This window comes from Camelus bactrianus, chromosome 21 (genome assembly GCF_048773025.1).
Source record: "Camelus bactrianus isolate YW-2024 breed Bactrian camel chromosome 21, ASM4877302v1, whole genome shotgun sequence".
Taxonomy (NCBI): Eukaryota; Metazoa; Chordata; class Mammalia; order Artiodactyla; family Camelidae; genus Camelus; species Camelus bactrianus.
In genome coordinates, this window is record NC_133559.1 from 18308714 (window position 1) to 18330021 (window position 21308).

At 46.3% G+C, this 21308-nt stretch overlaps 1 protein-coding gene across 2 annotated transcripts in view; it reads right to left on the reverse strand.

The window, feature by feature from the left end:
- The window catches only part of SCYL3 (SCY1 like pseudokinase 3), a 34368-nt gene that overhangs the window by 5625 nt on the left and 7435 nt on the right, over positions 1-21308 (reverse strand). The window contains exons 3-10 of one of the 2 annotated variants that reach the window (XM_074349782.1): positions 16613-16798; positions 14638-14751; positions 12728-12784; positions 11502-11604; positions 10254-10365; positions 8491-8568; positions 6785-6924; positions 5955-6151 (exon numbers count right to left, since the gene is read on the reverse strand). In XM_074349782.1, the coding sequence (XP_074205883.1) occupies positions 5955-6151; positions 6785-6924; positions 8491-8568; positions 10254-10365; positions 11502-11604; positions 12728-12784; positions 14638-14751; positions 16613-16798 (987 nt within the window). The remainder of the gene's footprint in view (positions 1-5954; positions 6152-6784; positions 6925-8490; positions 8569-10253; positions 10366-11501; positions 11605-12727; positions 12785-14637; positions 14752-16612; positions 16799-21308) is intronic. The other variant, XM_074349783.1, reaches the window with a different exon arrangement.

A 21308-nucleotide genomic window follows, 5' to 3' on the forward strand; every position in this document is an offset into this window, starting at 1 on the left:
AGAGAGAAATTCCTACCTGAAGAAACAAGAAAAATCCCAAGTAAACAAATGACTCTACACCTCACGAACTAGAAAGAGAGCAAAGGAAACTCAAAGCTGGTAGAAGGAAGGAAATAAATATCAGAGTAGAAATAAATGAAATAGAGACTAAAAAGACAAAAGAAAAAAATGAAGCTAAGTTTTTTTTTTTCCAAAAGATAAAATTGACAAACCTTTAGGAGACTCAAGAGGAGAGAGGACTCAAAATCAGAAATGAAAGAGGGGGCGGGGATAGCTCAGCAGTACAGCTCATGCTTTGCATGCACAAGGTCCTGGGTTCAAGAAATGAAAGAGGACACGTTAAAACTGTTGCCACACAAAGGATCACGAGAGGTTACTATGAACAGTTATATTTATGCCAACAAATTTGACAAAGCAGAAGTGGAGAGACTCCTAGAAACATACTGCTGACCAATACTAATACTCAAACAGGAAATCTGAACATATGGATCATTAGTAAGGAGATGGAATCAGTAACCAAAAACCTACCAACAAACAAAAGTCCAGGAACAGAAGGCTTCACTGGTGAATTCTACCAAACATTCATTAAAAGAATTAGAACTAATCCTCAAATTCTTCTAAAAAATAGAAGAGAAGGAAACTCATATTAAAAGGCCAGTATTAATTACCTTGATACCAAAACCAGACAGGGACACCACAAGAAAAGAAAATTACAGGTCAATGTCCCTGGTGAACATAGATGCAGAAATTCTCAACAAAATTACAAAACAGAATTCAATACATCAAAAGGTTCACACACCGTGATCAAGTGGGATTTATTCCAGTGATGTGGGCACAGTTGAACACCCACAAAATCCATGTAATACACCACATTAACAAAATGAAGAATAAAAATCATATGATCTTCTCAATAAATGCAGTAAAAACATCTGACAAAATTCAACATCCATTCATGATAAAAACTCTCAACAACCAAGGAAGGTATAGAGGAAACACACCTCAACATATCAAGACCACATACGACAAGCCCACAGCTGACATCCCGAAAAGCTGAAAGCCTCTCGAGATCAGGAACAAGACGGGGATGCCCACTCTTGCCACTGTTATTCAGCACAATAGTGGAAGTCCCAGCCACAGCAGTTACGCAAGAAAAGTAAAGACACTCAAATCAGAAAGTAAGTAAAATGACCACTATTTGCAGATGACTATATATAGAAAGCCCTAAAGACTCCAACAAAAAACTTTCAGAACCAACAAATGAATTCAGTAGTCACAGGATATAAAAATCAATATACAGAAGTCTGTAGAATTTCTGTACACTAATAATGGACTATAAAAAAGAGAAACTAAGAAAACAATCCCATTTACATCTGCATCAAAGAATACCTAGGATTTAACCAAGGAAGTGAAAGACCTATACACTGAAAATTACAGGACATTGATGAAAGAAACTGAAAAGACACAAATAAATGGAAAGGTATTCTGTACTCATGGACTGGAAGAATTAATATTGTTAATAAACTGCCCATACTACCCAAAACGATCAACAGACCCAATTCAATCCCTATCAAAATTCCAGTGGCATTTTTCACAGAAATAGAACAACCCTAAAATTTGTATGAAACCACAAAAGACCCCGAATAGCCAAAGCAATCTTGAGAAAGAACAAAGCTGGAGGAACTATGCTCCCTGATTTCAAACTATTACAAAGCTACAGTAATCAAAACAGTATATTATTGCCATTAAACAGAAACGTAGGTTAATGGGACAAAATTGAGAGCCCAGAAATAAATCTATCCATATATGGTCAGTTAATTTACAATAAAGGAGCCAAATAATATAATGGGGGAAAGGACAGTCTATTCAATAAATGGTGCTGTGAAAACTGGACAGCCACATGCAAAAGAATGAAACTGGACCACTATCTTACACCATACACAAAAAATAACTCAAAATGGATTAAAAACTTAAATGTAAGACCTGAAACCATAAAACTAGGGGGAAAAAATGAAAAAGCAGTAAGTTCCTTAACCCAGTCGTGGTGATGAGCTTTTGGATCTGACACCAAAAGCAAAGGTTACAAAATCAAATACAAACAATGAGACTGCATCAAACTTAAAAGTTTCTACATAGTAAAGGAAACCATCAGCAGAATGAAATGGCAACCTACTGAACAGGAGAAAATATTTGCAAACTGTATATCTGATAAGGGGTTAATATCCAAAATATATAAAAGAACTCAGACAATAGCAAAAACAATTCAATTGAAAAATGGGTTGAAGACATGAAGATGGCCACCAGGTACAAGAAAAGATGCTCAACATCATTTAAACATCAGGGAAACGCAAGTCAAAACCATAATGAGATACCACCACACCTGTTAGAACAGCCTTCATCAAAAAGACGAGAGAACAAGTGCTGAAGAGGATGTGAGAAAAGGGAACCCTGTGCACTACTGGTGGGAATTTATATTGGTGCAGCCACTATGGAAAGCAGTATGGAGGTTCCTCAAAAAGTTAGAACTACCACACCACCCAGTGAGTGATTCCACTTCTAAGCATTCATCTAAGGGAAAGAAACAGTAACTCAAAAAGATACCTGCACCCCCCTGTTCACTGCAACATTATTTACAATAGCCATGATATGGAAGCAACTTTAAGTGTCTATCGATGGATGAATGGATAAAAACTTTGCACACACACAATGTGTGCACACAAACACAAGAAAATTATTCAGCCACAAAAAAGAAGAAAATCTTGCCATTTGCAACATGGATGGACGTTGAGGGCATTATGCTATGCTAAGTAAAATCAGTCAGACATAGAAAGACAAGCACTGTATGATCCCACTCATACTTGGAGGGAGGGGAGGAACAGACCAAAACAAGCTCATAGACACAAGGAACAGGCTGGTGCTTGCCAGAGGTTGAAGTGAGGACGAGGGAGGGGACAAAAGGGGTGAAGGCGGTCACAAGGTACAAACTTCCCACTATAAAATAAGTCGGAGATGTACAGTAGGATGACTGTCGTGAACAGCACTGTACTGCACATTTCAGGGTTGCTGAGAGAGTAATCCTTAAAAGTTCTCATAAAAAAGAAAAAAGAATTGTAATTCTGTATGGTTAATAGATGTTAACTAGGCTTATTGTGGTGATCATTTGCAATATAAATAAATACTGACTTATTCTGTTGTACACCTAAGACTAATGTAATGTTGTATGTTGATTATGTACCTCAATTTTTAAAAAAAGGTTTTAAATATTAGTTTTCCATATCTGTACTCACCTCATTGCAGAACCACAGCAAACAGTTCAGAGACTGGCCATGTTATGCAGGGCACACTTAGAAACACCCAGCTGGTCCCAGTCCCTTGCCTCTTCTCAGCCTTGCACACCCCACCCACAAAAACAGGACCTTGAAAACTTTCTTTATATCTGATGCATATGACACCTGCCCCAAACTAAGCCAATTATGATCTCTCTTCCTGGAGAGGATAATAAAAACCGGAATTCAGAGAAACTGGTTATCTCTGTGGTTTGCTTAAAATGAGGACAAGAAGCCTGGAGGCTATGGGACAACCATGTATGGCCATGTGTACACCAAATAATGAAAGCTGATCTTCAAGAGTTGAAAGTGGAGCAGATGTAGAGAAAGGAAAAGAAAGAAGACCACACGGCTGAGTCCCAGCTGCACTTGATTTCCATGCACGGCAGACTGACATCCTTTCATTGAAGTTTTTTTTTTTTTTTTTTTTTTTTTTTTGCTTTAGCTCATTTAAGTGCGTTTCTGTTACCTGCAACCAGAAGAACCCTAAGACGCTCACATGGAGACATTAGGAGAGGTTTTACTCTGAGCTGGCACATGTACATAAGGAGGCAGAGCATCTGCCCCAGCCAGACTCAAGGCCAGGACGACTGGCCTGCCTGGTGGAGGCAGCCAGACACCCCGGGTATCAGGAACCCCAGGTTCTGGTCTGTACTCCACCAGGAATTCTTACTGTGACTTGACCAATAAATCGCTTCGTTTTTCTGGTCCTGTCTCCTCATTTGTCTAAGATGAAGGCTTCCAAAAGGACCCAATAAAATAATTACCAGTCCCAATGCTAACAAAACTGTACAAGTAAACTAAAACGTTTGTTTTTGGTTTTTTGCATATGGTTGGAATGCTATGAGATGAATACAGTAATCATAAAATAGCAAACCATCCAAGCCAAAAATCCAAGAGTCATCCTCAGACCTCACCCATCCACTGAGAAACCCAGCCCCACCCCTCTAACCTCCCCATTCGTCCCTCTCCCATAACCCCTGCCACCGCGTTTCCCCGTCTTTGTCATCTCTTAGCAGGACCATTCTAACAGTGTCTGAGCTGATCCCCCCTGCTGCACAGTCCACCTTCCACACTCTCACCAAAGTGAACACAGGAGACGAGCCAAGTCATTCCCCTCCGAGGAAGGGGCTCCAGTGAGAGTGTTCATGGCCTTTCACATGCTGAACGTGAACTGATCATGTGACCTCAGCTCAGCACCGATTCTGAGACCTGTGATGGCTCCTCTCCTGCAGAGTTAGGAGTACTTCGTTCCTCTTCTGAATTTTCAGACACAACCAACCACATACAGGGTGAGAACTGCTGCCCCAGATGTGAAGCGCAGCGCTAAGCTGTGCTAGCTCGACTCTAGACCCACCCCACCGGGAACGGGGGCTGACTTCTTTGACTCACTTTAACTGAGAGAACATGGTAGAAGTGATGTCAGTTCCCAACCTATGCCGTGGGAGCTGGGCGGCGGTGGAGGAAGTCCACCCACCCTGCCAGAGAAGTGTGGCCATGTCACGTCAGGAGACAGAGGCCCCAAGATATCCTGAGACTTCACAGAGACAGAGGCCCAGCTGTCCCAGAGTCCCAACCCAGCCTTTCAGTCAGCCCCCCGCCAAGGTGCCAAGGTGCTGTTTTGAACGTCAGCCTTTATGGGGCGCCCAGTGACGGCTGCCTCAGCTGACTCACGTGGAAGACAGCCCCCAAGCTGAGCCCAGTCAAGCCTGTTATTTCCCAACTACTAGCTCCTTGAAAGCAGGGCGTGTGTTACATCCCTCTATGGCCCCAGTACCAAGGCACAAGAGCCGGCGTAAAACCAGGCCTTTCAATTATTAAATCAGTAAATCTCACAGGAAAACAAATTATTTGAAAAACACCATATGATTGACAAAATCTCAAACCTTGTACTGAGTTGAATAGTGTCTCCCCTGAATTCATGTCCACCCAAAATGTGACCTTAAAATGAGGTCATACTGGATTAGGGTGACCCCAAACCCAATGACTTATGTCCTTATAAAAATGCCACGTGACAAGAGAAGCAGAAGTTGGGGTGACACAGCTACAAGCCGAGAAGCCCCAAGGACTGCCGGGAGCTCCCAGAAGCTAAGAAGGAGGTGAGGGAAGATTCTCCACTGGAGCCTTCACAGGGAGCCCTGCTGACCCGAGCTGGGACTTCCTACCTTGGAACCAAGAGAGAACAGATTTCTATTGTTTTAAGCCACGCAGCTTGTGGCAGTTTGTTACAACAGCCACAGGAAACCAATAAAACCTGGAGCCCTGGGAGGGCCAAGCCTCAAGGCTCCCTGGGGCTGAGCAGCAGGCTGAAACCACCGCCAGGGCTCCTCTCACGCTCCTCTCGGTGAGAATTTAGTTATTTATAGTGATTTAACTGACACTCGCAGTTCGTGTTCACAAAGCTCATGAGTGAGTCTTGTTAGTTTTCCCCAAAGAATTAGCAAACAGAATCAGCGTTTTTCAGGTTGTACACAGGTTAGGACCAAATACATTTGTTTAGCTGACTTGCCTCTGCGTCTGGACCGGAAACGCAATTTTCACTCCAGCCCTTCGGATCCCTGGAGGCCTCAGGCCCCCCTAGTCACAGCGCCGGCCCCGCCCCGGGCCCCAACCCGGGCCTGACCCGCTGACCTGGGGCAGGATGACCTTCTTCAGCTGCTCCTGAGTGAAGTGCTCCACGTAGGCCTCCAGGTGGGACAGCAGCACCATCCGCACGTGCTCCTCGTGCACCTCAAACAGCCGCAGCAGCACGGGGACCACGCGCGACTGGAACAGGGCCGGTGAGAGCAGGCAAGCGGTCTCCCCCCGCACATGCTCTTCCCCCAGATCAGATGGAGAAACAAACCGTCATGTCACCGGAAGGAGCGCCAAGCATAACGCGCACGCTGAGCCCAGAACGTCATACACACTCTGAGCCCTGTTCTGAGTCCTCCTGTCCCAAACCAGAGAGAAGTGCCCCTGTTGGCCCCAAGTGACTCAAGGCTCAGTTACCTCATCACACTCCACCTTGTGGACGTGTTTCTGAAACACTAACACTTAATGTACTACAAAGAAAACATGTTTTTAATGAATCCTGAATCAATAGCTTCTTATACATTTATGTCTAATCAGTGAGGGACTTCATAGAGTAGATTCAACTGATGCTGCTGTTGCAATTTTATCCGCAAAGTCAGGCGGTGTCACGTGCCACAGCCGGAGCTGGAGCTGGGCAGTCCCCTCTCCTAGCAGTTACGGCAGGTATTAACGAGAGGCCTGCCTCAGAATCACCTGGGGACCCCTGAAAATACACACGCACCCCGTCCTGGCTCTGACCCAGAACCGGTGGATCGAGCACACAGGCCAACGTTTAAAAAGCTCCCCAGGTGGTTCAGATCATCACGCAGTGATCTCACACTGCTCAAATATGAACTAATTAATGCCCAAACTCCTTAATAACCAGTAACACTTTGAAAAAAATTCACCTTTTTTGGGACCAAGGAGATAAGGAAGGAAACTCTTAACGGCTACTGGCTCTGCGAAGACCAGCTGGTTCAGCAGGAGAGGCACCAGCCGCGAAGCTATCAGCTCCTCTGACAGGCAGCCGACTCTGTCCAGCAGGAGCCTGAGGGCAGAGGGGGAGAGCCCGGGAAACGCTGTGACAGCGCGTCGGCTCGCCCACCCCGCCAGGACTCGCGTGGCCTTCCCCGCTCCCACCACTGAGGACCCTGCCCCGGGGCTGGGGAACGCAGACGGGTCAGCCCCCAAGTATTTAAGAAAAAATGTAGAAGGTGTGAGGCGAGGCCAGTAGTCAGCACACACACAACCTCCAATCCAGGTGTAGGACCCCTAACACCGAGCCTTCTCCCCCAGGGCCACGCACCCCGGTGCCCCAGCACGACGGCAGCCTCGGCCCCTCCCCACTCCCCCGCCAGCTCCGTTCCCTCAGCCCGTGAACATGCTCACGTCTCTCCCATCCTTAAAAACATCCTTCCTTGACTCCACTTCCTTCTTCAGCAATTCTATGTCCTCTCTTCTTGAAACTTTTCATGAGGTTTTACCTAACAAAGTCCACTTGCTCACCTTTCTCCCACATCTCAGTTCACTGCAGTGTGACTCTCTGCTGAAACCGCTCTTGCTAAGACAAGGCTACCAGCGCGCTCCCGCCTGCTGAGTGAGCAGGGACTGTCCATGCCTCCCATCTTCCTGAGACTCTGCTCCCCTGGAGTACCAGCCTCCCCGGCTCTCTGGACCTCCTCTAACCACTGCTTCTGTCCCATGCATCCCCACTCCCTCCCCAATGCTCCCCTAAAGGCTGGGTGCCCCAGGTTACATTTGGGCCCCTGTTCTTTTCATGCCACCCACTCTGGGAAAATGTTACCAACTGTGGACTGATGAACCCAAATATTCACCATCATTAAGCTCATCAACTTACAACTTCTCTCCTGAGTTTTACATACATCTCTGCCTCAAGGCCCACAGCCACTTCAAACCAACACACCCAACACCAAATTCTTCATCTTCCCTGCACACAGGTCCTCCCCTCCAGGATTCTCTCTTTTGGTCACAGTCACGAAGGCTTGCCAAGTTTATGTTCTAATACTTCTGTCCGTGTCTCCTGCACTGCACCGTCACTGCCCTCGCTGAGGCCTCACACCTACTGCCTGACTGCCACGGTCTACCAGCCACCCCCAGTCTTCTGTGAAATAAACCAGCATCCTCGGCCATCAACACGGTGATCCGCCCAAGGGGGGACATCACCATTCCACAGCCTGCTTTCACTCCTTGGATGGCTTCAAGGCCTGAAGTCCACTGCTCACCACCAGTGTCAACAGCCTCACTGCCACAACAAGGGTGCCCACGCCTCCCCTGACCCTGCCTGGGACGTGCCCTCCAACAGGAGCTGAGTGCTCATCATTCCACGAACAAGACATGCCGCGTCCCACCTCTGTGCCCTGTTCGTGCTGCCCCTCCGCCCAGAACACCTTCTCTCTACCCACCTCCTCCCCAGTCCTCTGTGTTCTCTGTCACTATCCATCCCAGGGACTGGCAGACAGCCTGCCATGTAGGAAATGTCACTATACTTCATTCAGGAAACCACAGGCCTGACTCGTCCTCGCTGGGACACCTAGAGTGGTTACATGGACTTAATCCAAGTGACTGAATTTTCAGGTCTGAACTCTGAACTTACTTGAAGAATTCAGTTTTTTCCTCTTCACTCTTCAGTGTTAAACTTTTCAAGAAATTCACAACTTCTAGAAAATCATTCCTAAATGCCAAAAATAAATAAATAAATAAAAAGCAGGACAACAGATTAGAGAAGTCACATTAAATACCAAAGCCATAACCGACGTCCACACTGTAATAATATTCAACAAGGAAACATCCTCCGGTGCCACTCAGAAGATGCTTTATACCCAAGTAGCTTAGGAAACAAATACTGCGGAACAAGCCCGAAGGGAGTTCATTATTTTAAGAACATCAAAGAGATCTGTAAAGAGGATACACAGTTAAGCGTGCGCACATGTGCGTACACAAACACCAACAAACTCCGTGGTTTTCGTAATCGTCACAATCATCCACATTTTCTGTTGTAGCAGATGTGGTTACACGAAATACCCGGGGAGAAATGGTATCACCATCACAAAATAGCTGCTGATTCTCAGGCCTCCTCTGGTGAAGCAGAAACTATGAAAGAGGCTGGGGGAAGAGGGATTTCTGGTACAAGTCACAGGGATCGTCTCACTCCTCCTGTCGTAAGGTGTCTGGTCATCTTCTCCGCCAGGCGGGCAGAAGGGTGAGGGGCACGGCCAGCTCCGCAGGGCCCCCGGGGTCCCGAGGCCGGCTGGGCTCCCGGGACGCGCTCCCGTCCCACCACGTGGGGGCGCTGCCCCCGAGGAGGACGCTCCGGCCCGCAGCCCGCGCCCCTGCGCTGCTGGCCCCGGGGTCTCACTCCTCCTCACCCCTGTTCCCTCCGGCTCAGCAGCGGAGAGAAAGCACGAATGTCTTAACTGAAGTCTGGTCGGACCAGCTCGGCTGCCTCAGCCCCGGCACCTCCCGCGGACTCTGGCTGGGCTTCCCCTCTCGTGGAGCCACGGCAGTTTGCCGGGGGGGGGGGGGCCTGTTTCCGGCTTCCCTCGCCCCTATCTGCTTAACACACAATTCCTACCAAGGAACTCTTACCACACACAGAGATGAGAGAATCTACTTACTGTAAAGGGTTCTTTTTTGCAGAGATTCTGTATCAACGTAAACAAGACCTTACCATGAATCCCCCAAAAGGACAAGAAAATACCTTGGTGAAAAGGCTCGTAATGGGAAAGGTTTGAACAGTTTCTCCGGAACAAAAAACCCTTCTAACTACAAGGAAACCAATCCCTCTGCCCTGCTTAATAGTGCACCTCCATCCTCTCCTGGAGGCAGTTCCCCCCACCTTCAGGGGTAATATTAGCTTTCCCTTCGGTCTGGTCTTTCTCAGGCTTTCCGACTGCAAACACATAAGGATTTTCAGTTTCAAAACTGACCTAAGATTTATTTTGCTAATAGAAGTCGCGAACGTGGAATTGACCCGTGCGTAAATCCCGCAATCATGGAAATTTGAAATGAAGGACACTGACCAAAACTAACCTGAAGAGAGGTTCAAAACCATCTCTGAATCCAGCCACAGGATTAACAGTTATTTTGTGCCCCTCCTTCTAAATCGACATCTTTGCTCCTCCATCACGCTTTACTAAACAAAGAAAACAGTCTTCTACCCGAAGAGAAATGAGCGCTTTCCCATGCCTCCCCCACCAAGTAAATATTCAGCAATAACAAACTCATTATCAATAATCCAGAGGGAGCAGAAAGGAGAGGCCGTGTCTGTTAAGTTTCTCAATCACTGGACACAGCCCAGCCCCTTCCCCTGGGGGAGCTCTAAGGACCTAAGGGCCAGCGGGAGGCAGGCGCCCTCACCTGAAGAAGTCGTGGGACAGGAGGGTGCAGAGCGCGGGCCGGCACTGGGGGGTGGGACTCAGCAAGGTGGAGTGCAAGGTCTGCTGAAAGCTGGAGAGGACATCCGCTGAAACTGAAATCCAGAGCTACAGTTAGTGCCCAGGCCTTCGCCTCCTTTCAGGGCCTCTACAGCTGGAGACTGACGGGAGCAAAGACCAACCTGAAAAAGCCCAAACAGACAAAGCCCTGGCTGTTGCGCGCCCTAAGCCCAGCTCCGCGGCAGGTGTAGAAGACGGCCCTGCCGACGCGTCCAGCCCCCTCGCTGTCGTCCCCCCCCAGGGGCCCTCTTGCCCCCTGACTGTCAGTCCCACTCCGCTCAGGCCTGGAGGAGGACGTCCGAGGGCCTGTGCACCCAAGCGTCCTCACCCACAGGACACAGGAAGCTACGGGAAGGGCTGTATTCACTTCTCCCAAGGATGGTACATAATCACCACATTCCAGACACAGGAGTGAGTTCATCGCCCGCAAGGGCGGCCTGAGGGCTTAATTCTCAGGTATTTAGGCTGGGAAGACTCAGTGTGTGCCCACAGCTGAATGATGCTTATAAATTCAGAACAGCGCGCGACCCAGACACAGGAAACCGCGCTGGAGCCGCACGCAGCTGCGGCAACGCGAGACGCAGGCCGGCGAGGGGCTCAGCGCGGCGCGGAGCCCGCACCCTGAACGGGTGCAGCGGGGCCGGCAGCGGGGAGAGCTCGGGAGGGAGCAGTGCGCTCCGCCGCCCGGGCTTCACGGGGCAGCGGGAAAAGGTAACGAGTAAGTGAAAATCAGGAAAAAAAAAAATCAAAAGAAGGAATGGAGATAAAGAAATGTTAAGCTTGATTTAGAAATTAATTAAAAACTTTGACTCTTACTCTGTTCTGCAGATCACTACATGTAAATCAATACCAGCATCCACTTACTGACTGGCTGGTAAGGAACAGTGTCTTTTGACCATAAATATCAACGCCAATTAATTCGCTAATAACATGAGGCTGATAGCAGAGCTCAAAGTGCTTCCTACTGGAAATTCTATTAACTATTATGCAAAGTAAAGAGACCCAAAGCTTCTCCCTTCACTGCTACTAAGATCTGCCCTAAACAGGTTCCTGGGTGAGCGAACAGGTTCCTTACTAAGATCAAAGACTGCAGGCCTCTGCATCCGCACAGGACAGGCTGTGGACCGTCTCCCCACTTACTCTGTGGATGAGCAGTGTGACTCCAACTCACCCTGTTCACTTAAGATTGTGAGCAAACTTTCCACCAATGTCCCAAAAGAATAGGCATCTCGGGCGTGTCCTTGTGACTCCGGCAGAGTGGTGAACTCTGGAGACTGAAAGCAGTGAAGACCATTAAAACCAGGGGACCTGCCTTACAAGCCGTTTCTCAGGCTTTCCTTTCTCCCATTTTTGCATTTACCATACTCAAAACTACGCAGCACCATATACTCATTTACAGACTCTTAAAACTATTAGTAAATAAAACTTATCAAAGATAATAATATCAAAAGAACAAAAAGAAAACAGGGTCAGAATTTATGTCTGTGGCATAAAATACTCAGCCTTACTACCCAAAATGTCCAATATTACTTTTTTTTTTAAACTTTTTTTGGGAGGAAGGGGTAATTAGGTTTACTTATTTATTTTTAATGGAGGCACTGGGGATTGAACCTAGGACCTCATGCATGCGAAACACATGCTCTACCCCTGAGCTATACCCTCCCCCTCAATGTTACTTTCTATTTTATTCCTTTTTTTCCCCCTCCCTTAAAATGCTGGTCAGGACTCCTAAATTGATTCAAAACTCACAAATCATCAGCTTAAAAAACACTAATGTATACACAGTACTGATCTGAGTAAACCTGATTTATTTCGAGTCTTAGGTTTCTACTTAAGTTTCGAGTTGGGCTTGGGTTTCCTGTGAAACACACTAAATACGTCTTTGGGGACCAGTGTTTTCTACAGTGGTTACAAGAACAAATTTGGAGAAAGCAACTGCTTTTGGATTTACTGCGAAGCATAACCTTTCTCCACCTGCACCATACTATGAATAATAAGCACTCTTCCTCACAACCTGGAACCCCAACTAACTGCAGACAGGCAGACGACCGGTGCGGGTGACCCCGGGGAGGGGCTGGGGCTTCCTCCACCATCACACCTGCCAGTAAGGTACAGAGACCTGCCCTGAAGTGGCCATGAAGCCCTAGCCCCGCTCACGTGGAGGGACCTCTGATCTTTGAGCGACATCACAGTATCTGTGTGACAAAAATGGAAGCTGAGTGCCAAGGAAAAGGCTCCCTGCTGTGGAGGTAAGATTAATGTCAGAAGCCTTCAAGGCCAGAGGAAGTGTGGGGCATCTGTGACGCAGCAGAGAGGTGGGCAGGGGGAAGGTTTTCTCAGCTTCATACTCCGTTACACAGAGAAGCCTTCGCTGCATCTGAAGGGTTATCATCTTACCGACTCTTCAGGAGGGATGGATGCCGGGTCTCTGACTGACCGAATACTCCTCAGGAACTAGACAGAGAAATAAATTAAGGAAAGTAACTCACACATTATGTTTGGTGAACCAGGTTCTCACATCAAGTTACAAAAGCAAAGAGCAACGGCCACAGCAGCACCGAAACCTTCAAACCAATACCACCCACTAAATACACGCACTTAAAATCCTCGTAACTGAAAAACGTAACTATGGCACCTGCCCCAGCACAAGGCTTAGTGGGAAACAAGCACCAGTTTCCTCTCCTCTCCCCTTCGGCTGGTTTCACACGCACCCTCTGGTGTTTAGAGGCATCTCTCTATCTAATTTCCTTATAAGGAAATCAGAAACACTTCCCTCTCATCCTGCGTAGATATTAAGAAGTAAAAGGCTGCTCTGGAGTAGAACAAACCCATCATTCATCTGCTCGCTGACTCAGGTCGGTCACAGGCCTGCTGCCACAAGAGACACAGGAGGACCTTACAAACTACAGAGACAAAGCCAGCATCCACAGAACAAGGACATGCATCCACTGATTCGAAGATAATTTTTCAAGAGCTTGTATGTCCCAAAAGCCATTTAGGGCAGTAGGAAAACAAAATGAATGCAAAAAATCCCTGCCCCCATCCAGGTGCTCAGAACCCAGAACGTAACCTGGGAACTTCAGTAACACGTGCTGAGTGGAGGCCCAGGAGGACAGCTGATCTTGTTGGGAAGGGAAGGCCCAGGGGAGGGCTTCGTGGAGAGGAGACTCGGCCAGATTCAGGCTTCAGCTGGACGGCAGCCTCAGCTGCACCCTGCAGAGGGCCCAGGGGAGGACCGCGCACAAAGACAGACGAGGGCGGAGGAGCGGCACACGCGAGAACACAGCGGGGCTGCGTGGAGAGGCTGCACCAGCGTGCGGCCCAGTAACTGAGTGGTAACTGGAGCTGCAGGTGGGCTTGGGGGAGGCTGCGAAGGGCCTTGCACGCTGCGGTTAAAAACCTGGGAGACGTCCCACAGGAAGAACTACGTCCTGCTACACTGATCACACGAGTTCTGAGGAGAAAGCGATCGACAGGCGCAGAAATGATCAGAGGAACGTCTCTGACCTCGGGGCGGAGCAGCATCTGAACTGAGCCAGAGCCCCTGAAGGCGCACATCCCACGAGGCCCCCGGGCAGAGGCCGCACAGCAGGGAACAGCGGACATGAGGCCGAGCCAGTTAAGTCAGCGAGCCGCCCAGCAGTTGGGACATTATGATGGGAGTGGTTTTGCTTTTCTAAAAAGTCAGTCTAGTGGCAACATGCAAAATGGTGAAAACAAGAACCAAGACAGAGAACAGGAAGGCTGGCTGAGCTCTGTCAGACAGAATTACAGCAAGCTCCCCGGGCAGCAGCACCATGGCCCACCAGGAGGCGTCCAGACGCACAGCCCCGGATGCCAGCTCTTAGATGTAATGCGTGACCTCAGGGAACTGGAATGACTCGGGTCCCCAGTACACACCAGGCACTGTTCTAGGTGGATGTGTGAAGACAAATATGCGAACCTAGGGGCGTCCAACCACTAGCAGGGAAGACAGACACACAGCAGTGCTTTCAGCACGAAACACGCAGGGGTAGAACTGAGTACAGGGTATTACAGGAGCCCCGAGGAGGGGCACTTAATTAAAAATCTGACCAAGCCACTTCACCTCTCTCCAACTCATGATCCTCAGCTATAAAATGAGGAGAAAAGAATCAATGATCCCTAGTGCCCCTCCGGAGAATAAAATCCTACAATTCTACGAACATGAGTGTTGACAAAAAAGTCACGCCTCCAAATCTAAGCCTGAAGGGAAGGCCCTGGGCACGAAGCGCACACCAGGACGCTTTCAAATCCTGAAGGACAAGGAGGCCTGCGGCCCAGCTTACCTCTGGTGTGGCCTGAGGAACCTGACAGACCGTCTCCATGCCTCCCAGCTTCCAGTGCCCGTCCTCACTCACAAACACGGACGACAGACAGACGTTGTTGTGTGTGAGGCGTCCCTGGAGAGAAAGAACAGGAAGAAGCCTGCCACTCCAGTTTAAGTAAGAGTTCTAAGAATTGAGTACTAGTCACCAAAAAAAAAAAAAAAAAAAAAAAAAAAAAATTACAGCAAGTCTGCCTACTTGTGGCATAATAAACAGAACTACGACTTTAAGGAAATGGCCAACTGAATGAGCCTGCTTAAGCATTACAAGGTTAGAAAGAAGGAAAATGCAATGGAAAGGCTTCTGTTCTCTCCCCCTGCCGGGTGAGGCAGGTCAATAAAGACATTAAGGCCGCTGCACGGATATTACACAAACCCATCTCCACAGGAGTCAGGAGGTGCAAGGGCCCTTAAACATGAATCTACAAGTCTGTGTAACCTACATCATCTGCTTCCAGTGCCTTTCAAGATAAAGTCTATCTTCACTCCGAGGTTACTGTTACCTTCTCTAAATTCTTTCTCACCTACATTCTATCACGAACCCAGATCCACTTCACCTGAAAGCTTGTCAGTAGCCATTACAAAAATTCTGCCTGAAGGAGAGGAAAATGGAAGGAAAAGGACCACCAGAAATATCCCACAGACCACAGACGAGCCAAATTTGAAACTATAAAAAAAAAAAGTACAGTCAAATAAATGAAAGGGAAGAAGAGAACGAGAACGGGGTTGAAGTTCGGTTTTTTTCCAAACCAGAAATCAGTCATCCCAGTAGCTCACGTGCATTTTAAACACTCTACCCGCCAGACCAGATATGCACACATTTTTATAGAAAACACTCCAAGATATATATTTTTCAAAGGGAAGCTTAGAATAGTATGTGTGGTGTGTTTCCATTTGAGAAAAAGCAAAGGAGCGTGAGCACAGAGGTGCCTGCTGTTTACGCACAAACACCACCTCTGGGCGACACGCCAACCCCTGTGGCAGTCTGCGGGGAGGAGCAGGGCCTGGGCTCACGGAGGGCAGGCGGACGGGCCTTTCCCCGCCTGCACTCTCATGCTGTTCAAGCTTTTCACCACATTCATGCACTTCCCCAACAAGGAAAATACTCCTCCACGGGGAGCATTAACACCTTTTTGTATGTGAATCTCAGACATACTTTTAAGAGGTGACAATTCCAAAGTGATATGCAGAGAGTCTGTCTCCCATTAACAGAACATTTCAAAAAAAAAAAAGCATTAAAATGAGTCAAATGTAAGGGTTTCTAACCTGTGACTGGTGTTTTTTTTTTAATCTTGGGGGGGCTGCCAAAGGCCTTAATACTTGAGAATGTAAATTCGATTAAGAAACAGTAGCTCAATAATACTGTTAAGAAACAGACCAGAAGTAAACGTAGGAACTCCCACTTTCTCCCCTCAGCACAAACACCGCCACAGTGTTAGGGGGCTGTCTCTCTCTGGTACCACCTACTTGATGGGAAGGGGTGTGTAAAACTGCCTCTTTCTAAGAAATGGTAATTTAATAATCTAAAATAGGAAAAAAAAAAAAAACCTACTGAAAACAAATAGGAACTCTGGTCCACAGCAGCACTGAGGTTATTAAACCTTTATTTTGTCTTAATAACAAACACCAGCCATGGTTGTTTTCAGGTAAAGACTTGACCAAAACTAGAGAGAGACAACAGTAAATAGAAATCAAGTTGTACAAATAACTGCCCAGGGACAAAGAACTCGTTGTCCATTCCACAAACCACCTGTCTGCAGCATCTCTTATGCCTTCCCATGTGCTCTTTTCCCTTGGGGAGCTTTCTGATAAGAATGGTAACTTCTGATTTCTACAGATATCGTAAGCCACAAGTACAACCACACACATCGTCCCCTCCGCCCTCCGGCCGGGGCGACAGGAAAGCCTGTGAGGCAGACTGCGTCCAGGTTACTTACTCTGTCGTGGAGGAAGATAAGAGCCAGCAATATGTCATAGATCCCAGCACAGACCTCTGCAGAAGACAGTGTCTCCAAAGCCACTTCCAGAGGCTGCACTCGCTCGGTGACAAGATGAATGCCATCTGCTTCCACAGTGCAAGATAAAAATCTTAGCAAGCAAGGGTGACGAAGTGTCTTCAAGTGCTTTAAAAATACAGAGAAAGAGAAAGAAAAAAATACCATATGATATCACTTATATGTGGAATCTTAAAAAAAAAAAAAAAAAAAAAAGGACACAAATGAACTTATTTACCAGAGACAGACTTACAGACAGAAAACAAACTTATGGTTACCAGGGGGTAAAGAGGGTGGGGAGGGATAAACTGGAAGCTGGGGATTTGCAGATATTAACTACTATATATTAAATAAATAAACAACAAGGTCCTCCTGTACAGCACAGGGAACTATATTCAATACTTTGTAATGGGCTATAATGAAAAAGAATATGAAAAGGAATATATATTTTATATATATATATATATATATGAATCACTATGCTGTTTACCAGAAATTAACACAACACTGTAAATCAACTATAATTTAAGTAAAATAAAATAAAATACAAACAGAGGAGTTGACGAAGTTAATGATTCAAAACCAGATTAATTACAGTTTCATACACATTTCAGTCAAGTCAGAGGATGTTTACTTACATGCAAGGTCCTTTCCAGCTTCCTACTTCCCCCTCCTACCCCCCAAATTTGAATTAAGGCAAAGGGAAACCCAGGACTGTTGTGACAGTATTCACTTTACCAACATTTAGGTAACTTACAGAGACCTGCAATTCCATTATGACAGTGTAAGGCCCCCGAGAGCCCAGCTCTCCCAATGATTACTGCTATAAACTCTGAACCAAGTGCCCAAACCAACTATCTGAGACTCTGAAAAGGAAACAAAAACATGTAGATCATGGAGGGGGGCCGCTCATGGGGGTGAGCTTCCTGGTCAGGGACTGCCCTTCTCACAGCTGTGCACTGGAGGCAGGTTCCAGTTGCAGGGAAGTGCAGCAAAGGTGGCTAGAACTCCGACAGACACTGTGCCATCCTTCTGGCCAGGAGAATCACAGAAAGGCAGGCCGGAGGACGAGGAGGCTCTCCCAGAGGGGAGAGAGCTGGAGAAGGAGATGCCCTAGTTATCTGTACACCCACCCAGGTCCCAGATGGACCCCTGGACCAAGCATGCACAGGACAGACTCAAACCAGCAAAGCACAGGTTTGAGAAATGAACTGCTGTGCACAGAAGGGCAGGAGAAGAGTGGCTAAAAAACATGAAGCGTGAACCTAAGGGGACTGACTGCCTGCTAAACAGAAACCACCAACATTCCCCAGAGGATGGTATCAGAACCAAGAGTCTACCCTGCATGGCATTCGAGATGCCCAGGAGGCAACATCACCCAGCAGACACGAAAGTGTGAAAAGACAACCAGCAGACATCAACCCTAAGATGGACCAGAAACACCAGATATGAGAACTTCCTACCAGAGAGGATTCGAAGCAGGTATTATAACCATTCTCCCCTCAGGTAAAGGAAACAGTAATGAAATAAGGGGAAAGATGCAAGTTCTCAGAAGAGAAATGAATGTTACATAAAAGAACTAAACGGAAATTTTAGAAATTAAAAATAAAAAATTACAAATTAAAAATTCAATGGATGGACTCAGTAACAGAACGATGGCGATAAGTGAATGTGAAGATGTTAACGAATCTAAAGAATAGAAAGGAAAACGTTATTTTTTTTTAAAAAATCAGAGCTTCAGAAACCTGTGTTACAATAACAAGAGGTCTCATGACATAACTGGAGTTCCAGAAAAGAAAGAAGAATTGGGGCATAAAGAATATAACGGCTGAAAATTTCCCAAATTTGGCCAAATTACTTAAGTTTACAGATTTAAGAAGTTCAATGAAAACCAAAAAGAAAAAACCAAAGAAAACTATGTCAAAACACATTATCATCAAACTGCTGAAAATTAAAGATAAATTTTTAAAAATCTTGGAAGCTAGAAAAAAAAAATAACACATTGGGGGAAAGAAATAACAAACTGAATGATACTAACTTCTCATTAAGAAAATAGAGACCAAAAGACAAAGGGGAACTATGTTTAAAGTACTGAAAGAAAAAAAATGATCAACCCTGCATTCTCTATCTAAAAAAAAATATCCTTCAGGAAAGATGGCAAAATAAAGGCATTTTTGATCATGGAAAACAGAAGAGTTTCAGCTAGAAGACCTGCTCTACAAAAATGCTGAAGCACGTTTTTCAGGCTGAAGAGGAAAAGATGCCAAAGGGAAACTTGGCTCTTCAAGATTAAAGGAAGAGCATGGGAAATAGTAAATATCAGAATAAAGTTAAAGGCTACACTTTTACCTCTTATTTTAAATATATATGACTATGTGAAGTCAATACTGTAACACTGCCTGGTGCTTTCAATGTGTGTGATGTGTCGGTGTGCCTGGGTGCACGCAGCTGATACATATGTAACAAAACAACAGCAGGGCAGGGGGTTGGAGACACCTGCAGGAGTCCAAGGCTTCTGCATTTTACGTGACTGAGGTACAATACTAACCACAAGTGGACCACTAAAAGCTAGTTATGGATACTGAAATCCTTAGCACAATCATACAGCCCCCCAATCGAGATACACTGAAATGGAACACTAGAAGTATTAACGTAATCCACAGCAAGAAAAGCTTGGTCTAAAGTGACTTTTTGTTTGTTTAACGAAGGAAGAAAGGAAGGAGTAACTCCCTGCGTGATTCTGAACAAGGCAGTTAACTCAGCGAGAACCTGATCTGTCACTCCCCTTTGGCACACACAACGTTATGCTTAAATTATGCACAGATTTGTAGGAAAGGTTAGCAGTTAAGAATCAAATAGAAATATTTCTTGATTCAAACTTCTGCTGCTCCAAAGAACAGAGGGAACAACAAGATGCTAAGTGTAACTAAGACATTTTCTCAATGCACATCAGTTAAAGCGATCAACGCCCATGGTTCTGGTGGAGGAAGCTGACTGTTGTTCAGTCAGCGCCGTGAAAGCATCTGTCCCAAAGCGACTTGACACCATCCACTGTACTAGGTGCTGGTCTTGGAAACAGCATTCTGACTAAGAACTTTTATTACCGAACATGAGTAGTACTGGATCATTTGCCAGTATGTGCACTTACCTATGCTCACACAGAGATCTTAAGTGTGAGATTCCTGTCATGAATAGAAACTATTTCTAATTTTTAGGAGCCAGTTATGACTCAGCTATCCAGAGAATTAATTCAATCCTTACGGGGCTTCACTTTTCATTACCAGTCTACCTCTGGTTTGCAATTTCACTTTGAAAACAACCACAGTAGTAGTTCTTAACTACTTGCAGCTTTTTAGACAGGGAGAAAGCCTTAATTTCACTGTTAGGGAAACACAACAAAATAACAAGACATCTAACCTAGAGAGCAAGAATTTTCAGGGAGAAATATTCTTCCTTGTATCCAAGATGCAGATCTGGGACAAAGATAGAAATATAGTCTATCCTTACATGCCCACTGCCTGGAGGTTAGATCACAAACTAGAAACAAAATGCAGAATGGGAAACGGATAAAGGGTTCCATGTTGCAAAGCCTGCATTTGAGGTGCTGGTGGAACATCCAGGTGGAGGTAGTCAACAGGCAGGTGGAGATAGATCTGGAGCCCAGAAAAGAGGATCTGACGGATATTTAGAGAAGAAAGGGCGAGAACGTGAAGCCTGAAAACTGTGATGGAGCTGGTAAGGGGCCAGGCCCACCTGGTGACCCTATCACACCTGAGGGAGCGGGGACACTTCCGAAGTTCTTCTGAATAAATAATGTTAGGAGCCTTGTAAGAGAACCAGATTTTGATCATGAGATGAAGGAAATCATTTTTTAAAAAGCTGACAATGCAGGGAAGTTGATTTGCTGGAATAAGGGTTGTAAATAGCACAGAAAAGGGCCGAGAGGGAGGGGAACAGAGAAAACGTCACTCTAAGGAAGCGCAGTACAGCCGACCCCACACAGAAGGCGCGCCTTTCAAGCACAGCACTCAGCTCTTCTGCTTCCTTCTCGTGCCCACGCACCGTGGGTCCTCAAATATGCTGACCGCCCTTCCACGAAGCAGCCTGAACCCATCATGGAAAAGAGCGTCCCGTCTGCCAAGGCACCAAACAGAGCGCGCGTGCTCTGCGTCTATACGCCTACCCCCCCCAACATGGCCACTCGGTATAAAGACACTCGGGAGCCACTCTCTGAGCTTGTACTTTGTGTTATGTCCAAACCAAGCACTCAGATTCCAGCAAACCACAGTAATCAAGTTCTGACTTAGGATCTGTCATTCCTTAATGAGGCTAAGGGTTAGAAATGGGTCATAATCACCGGTCAGAAAAATCATATTCTTATAGCTAATGACTTCAAGATAAAACGAGAAGGTAAGATACACTTTTGAAGTATTTCTGATGTTGCTTTGTGGCCAAAGGTTGTACCTGCATTTCACCTTCTGTCAGAGTCAGTGTGTTGTGAGTGTCATTTTTATTTACAAGAGCGGAGGAAGAGTATGTTCACCACCCAGCAGTATCCGGCAAGGAAAGCACTGTGTGTAAGCTTGACATGGTCATTAGAACTATCAAGGGTGGGGTTAGGGACCTGAGCTCCAGAGAA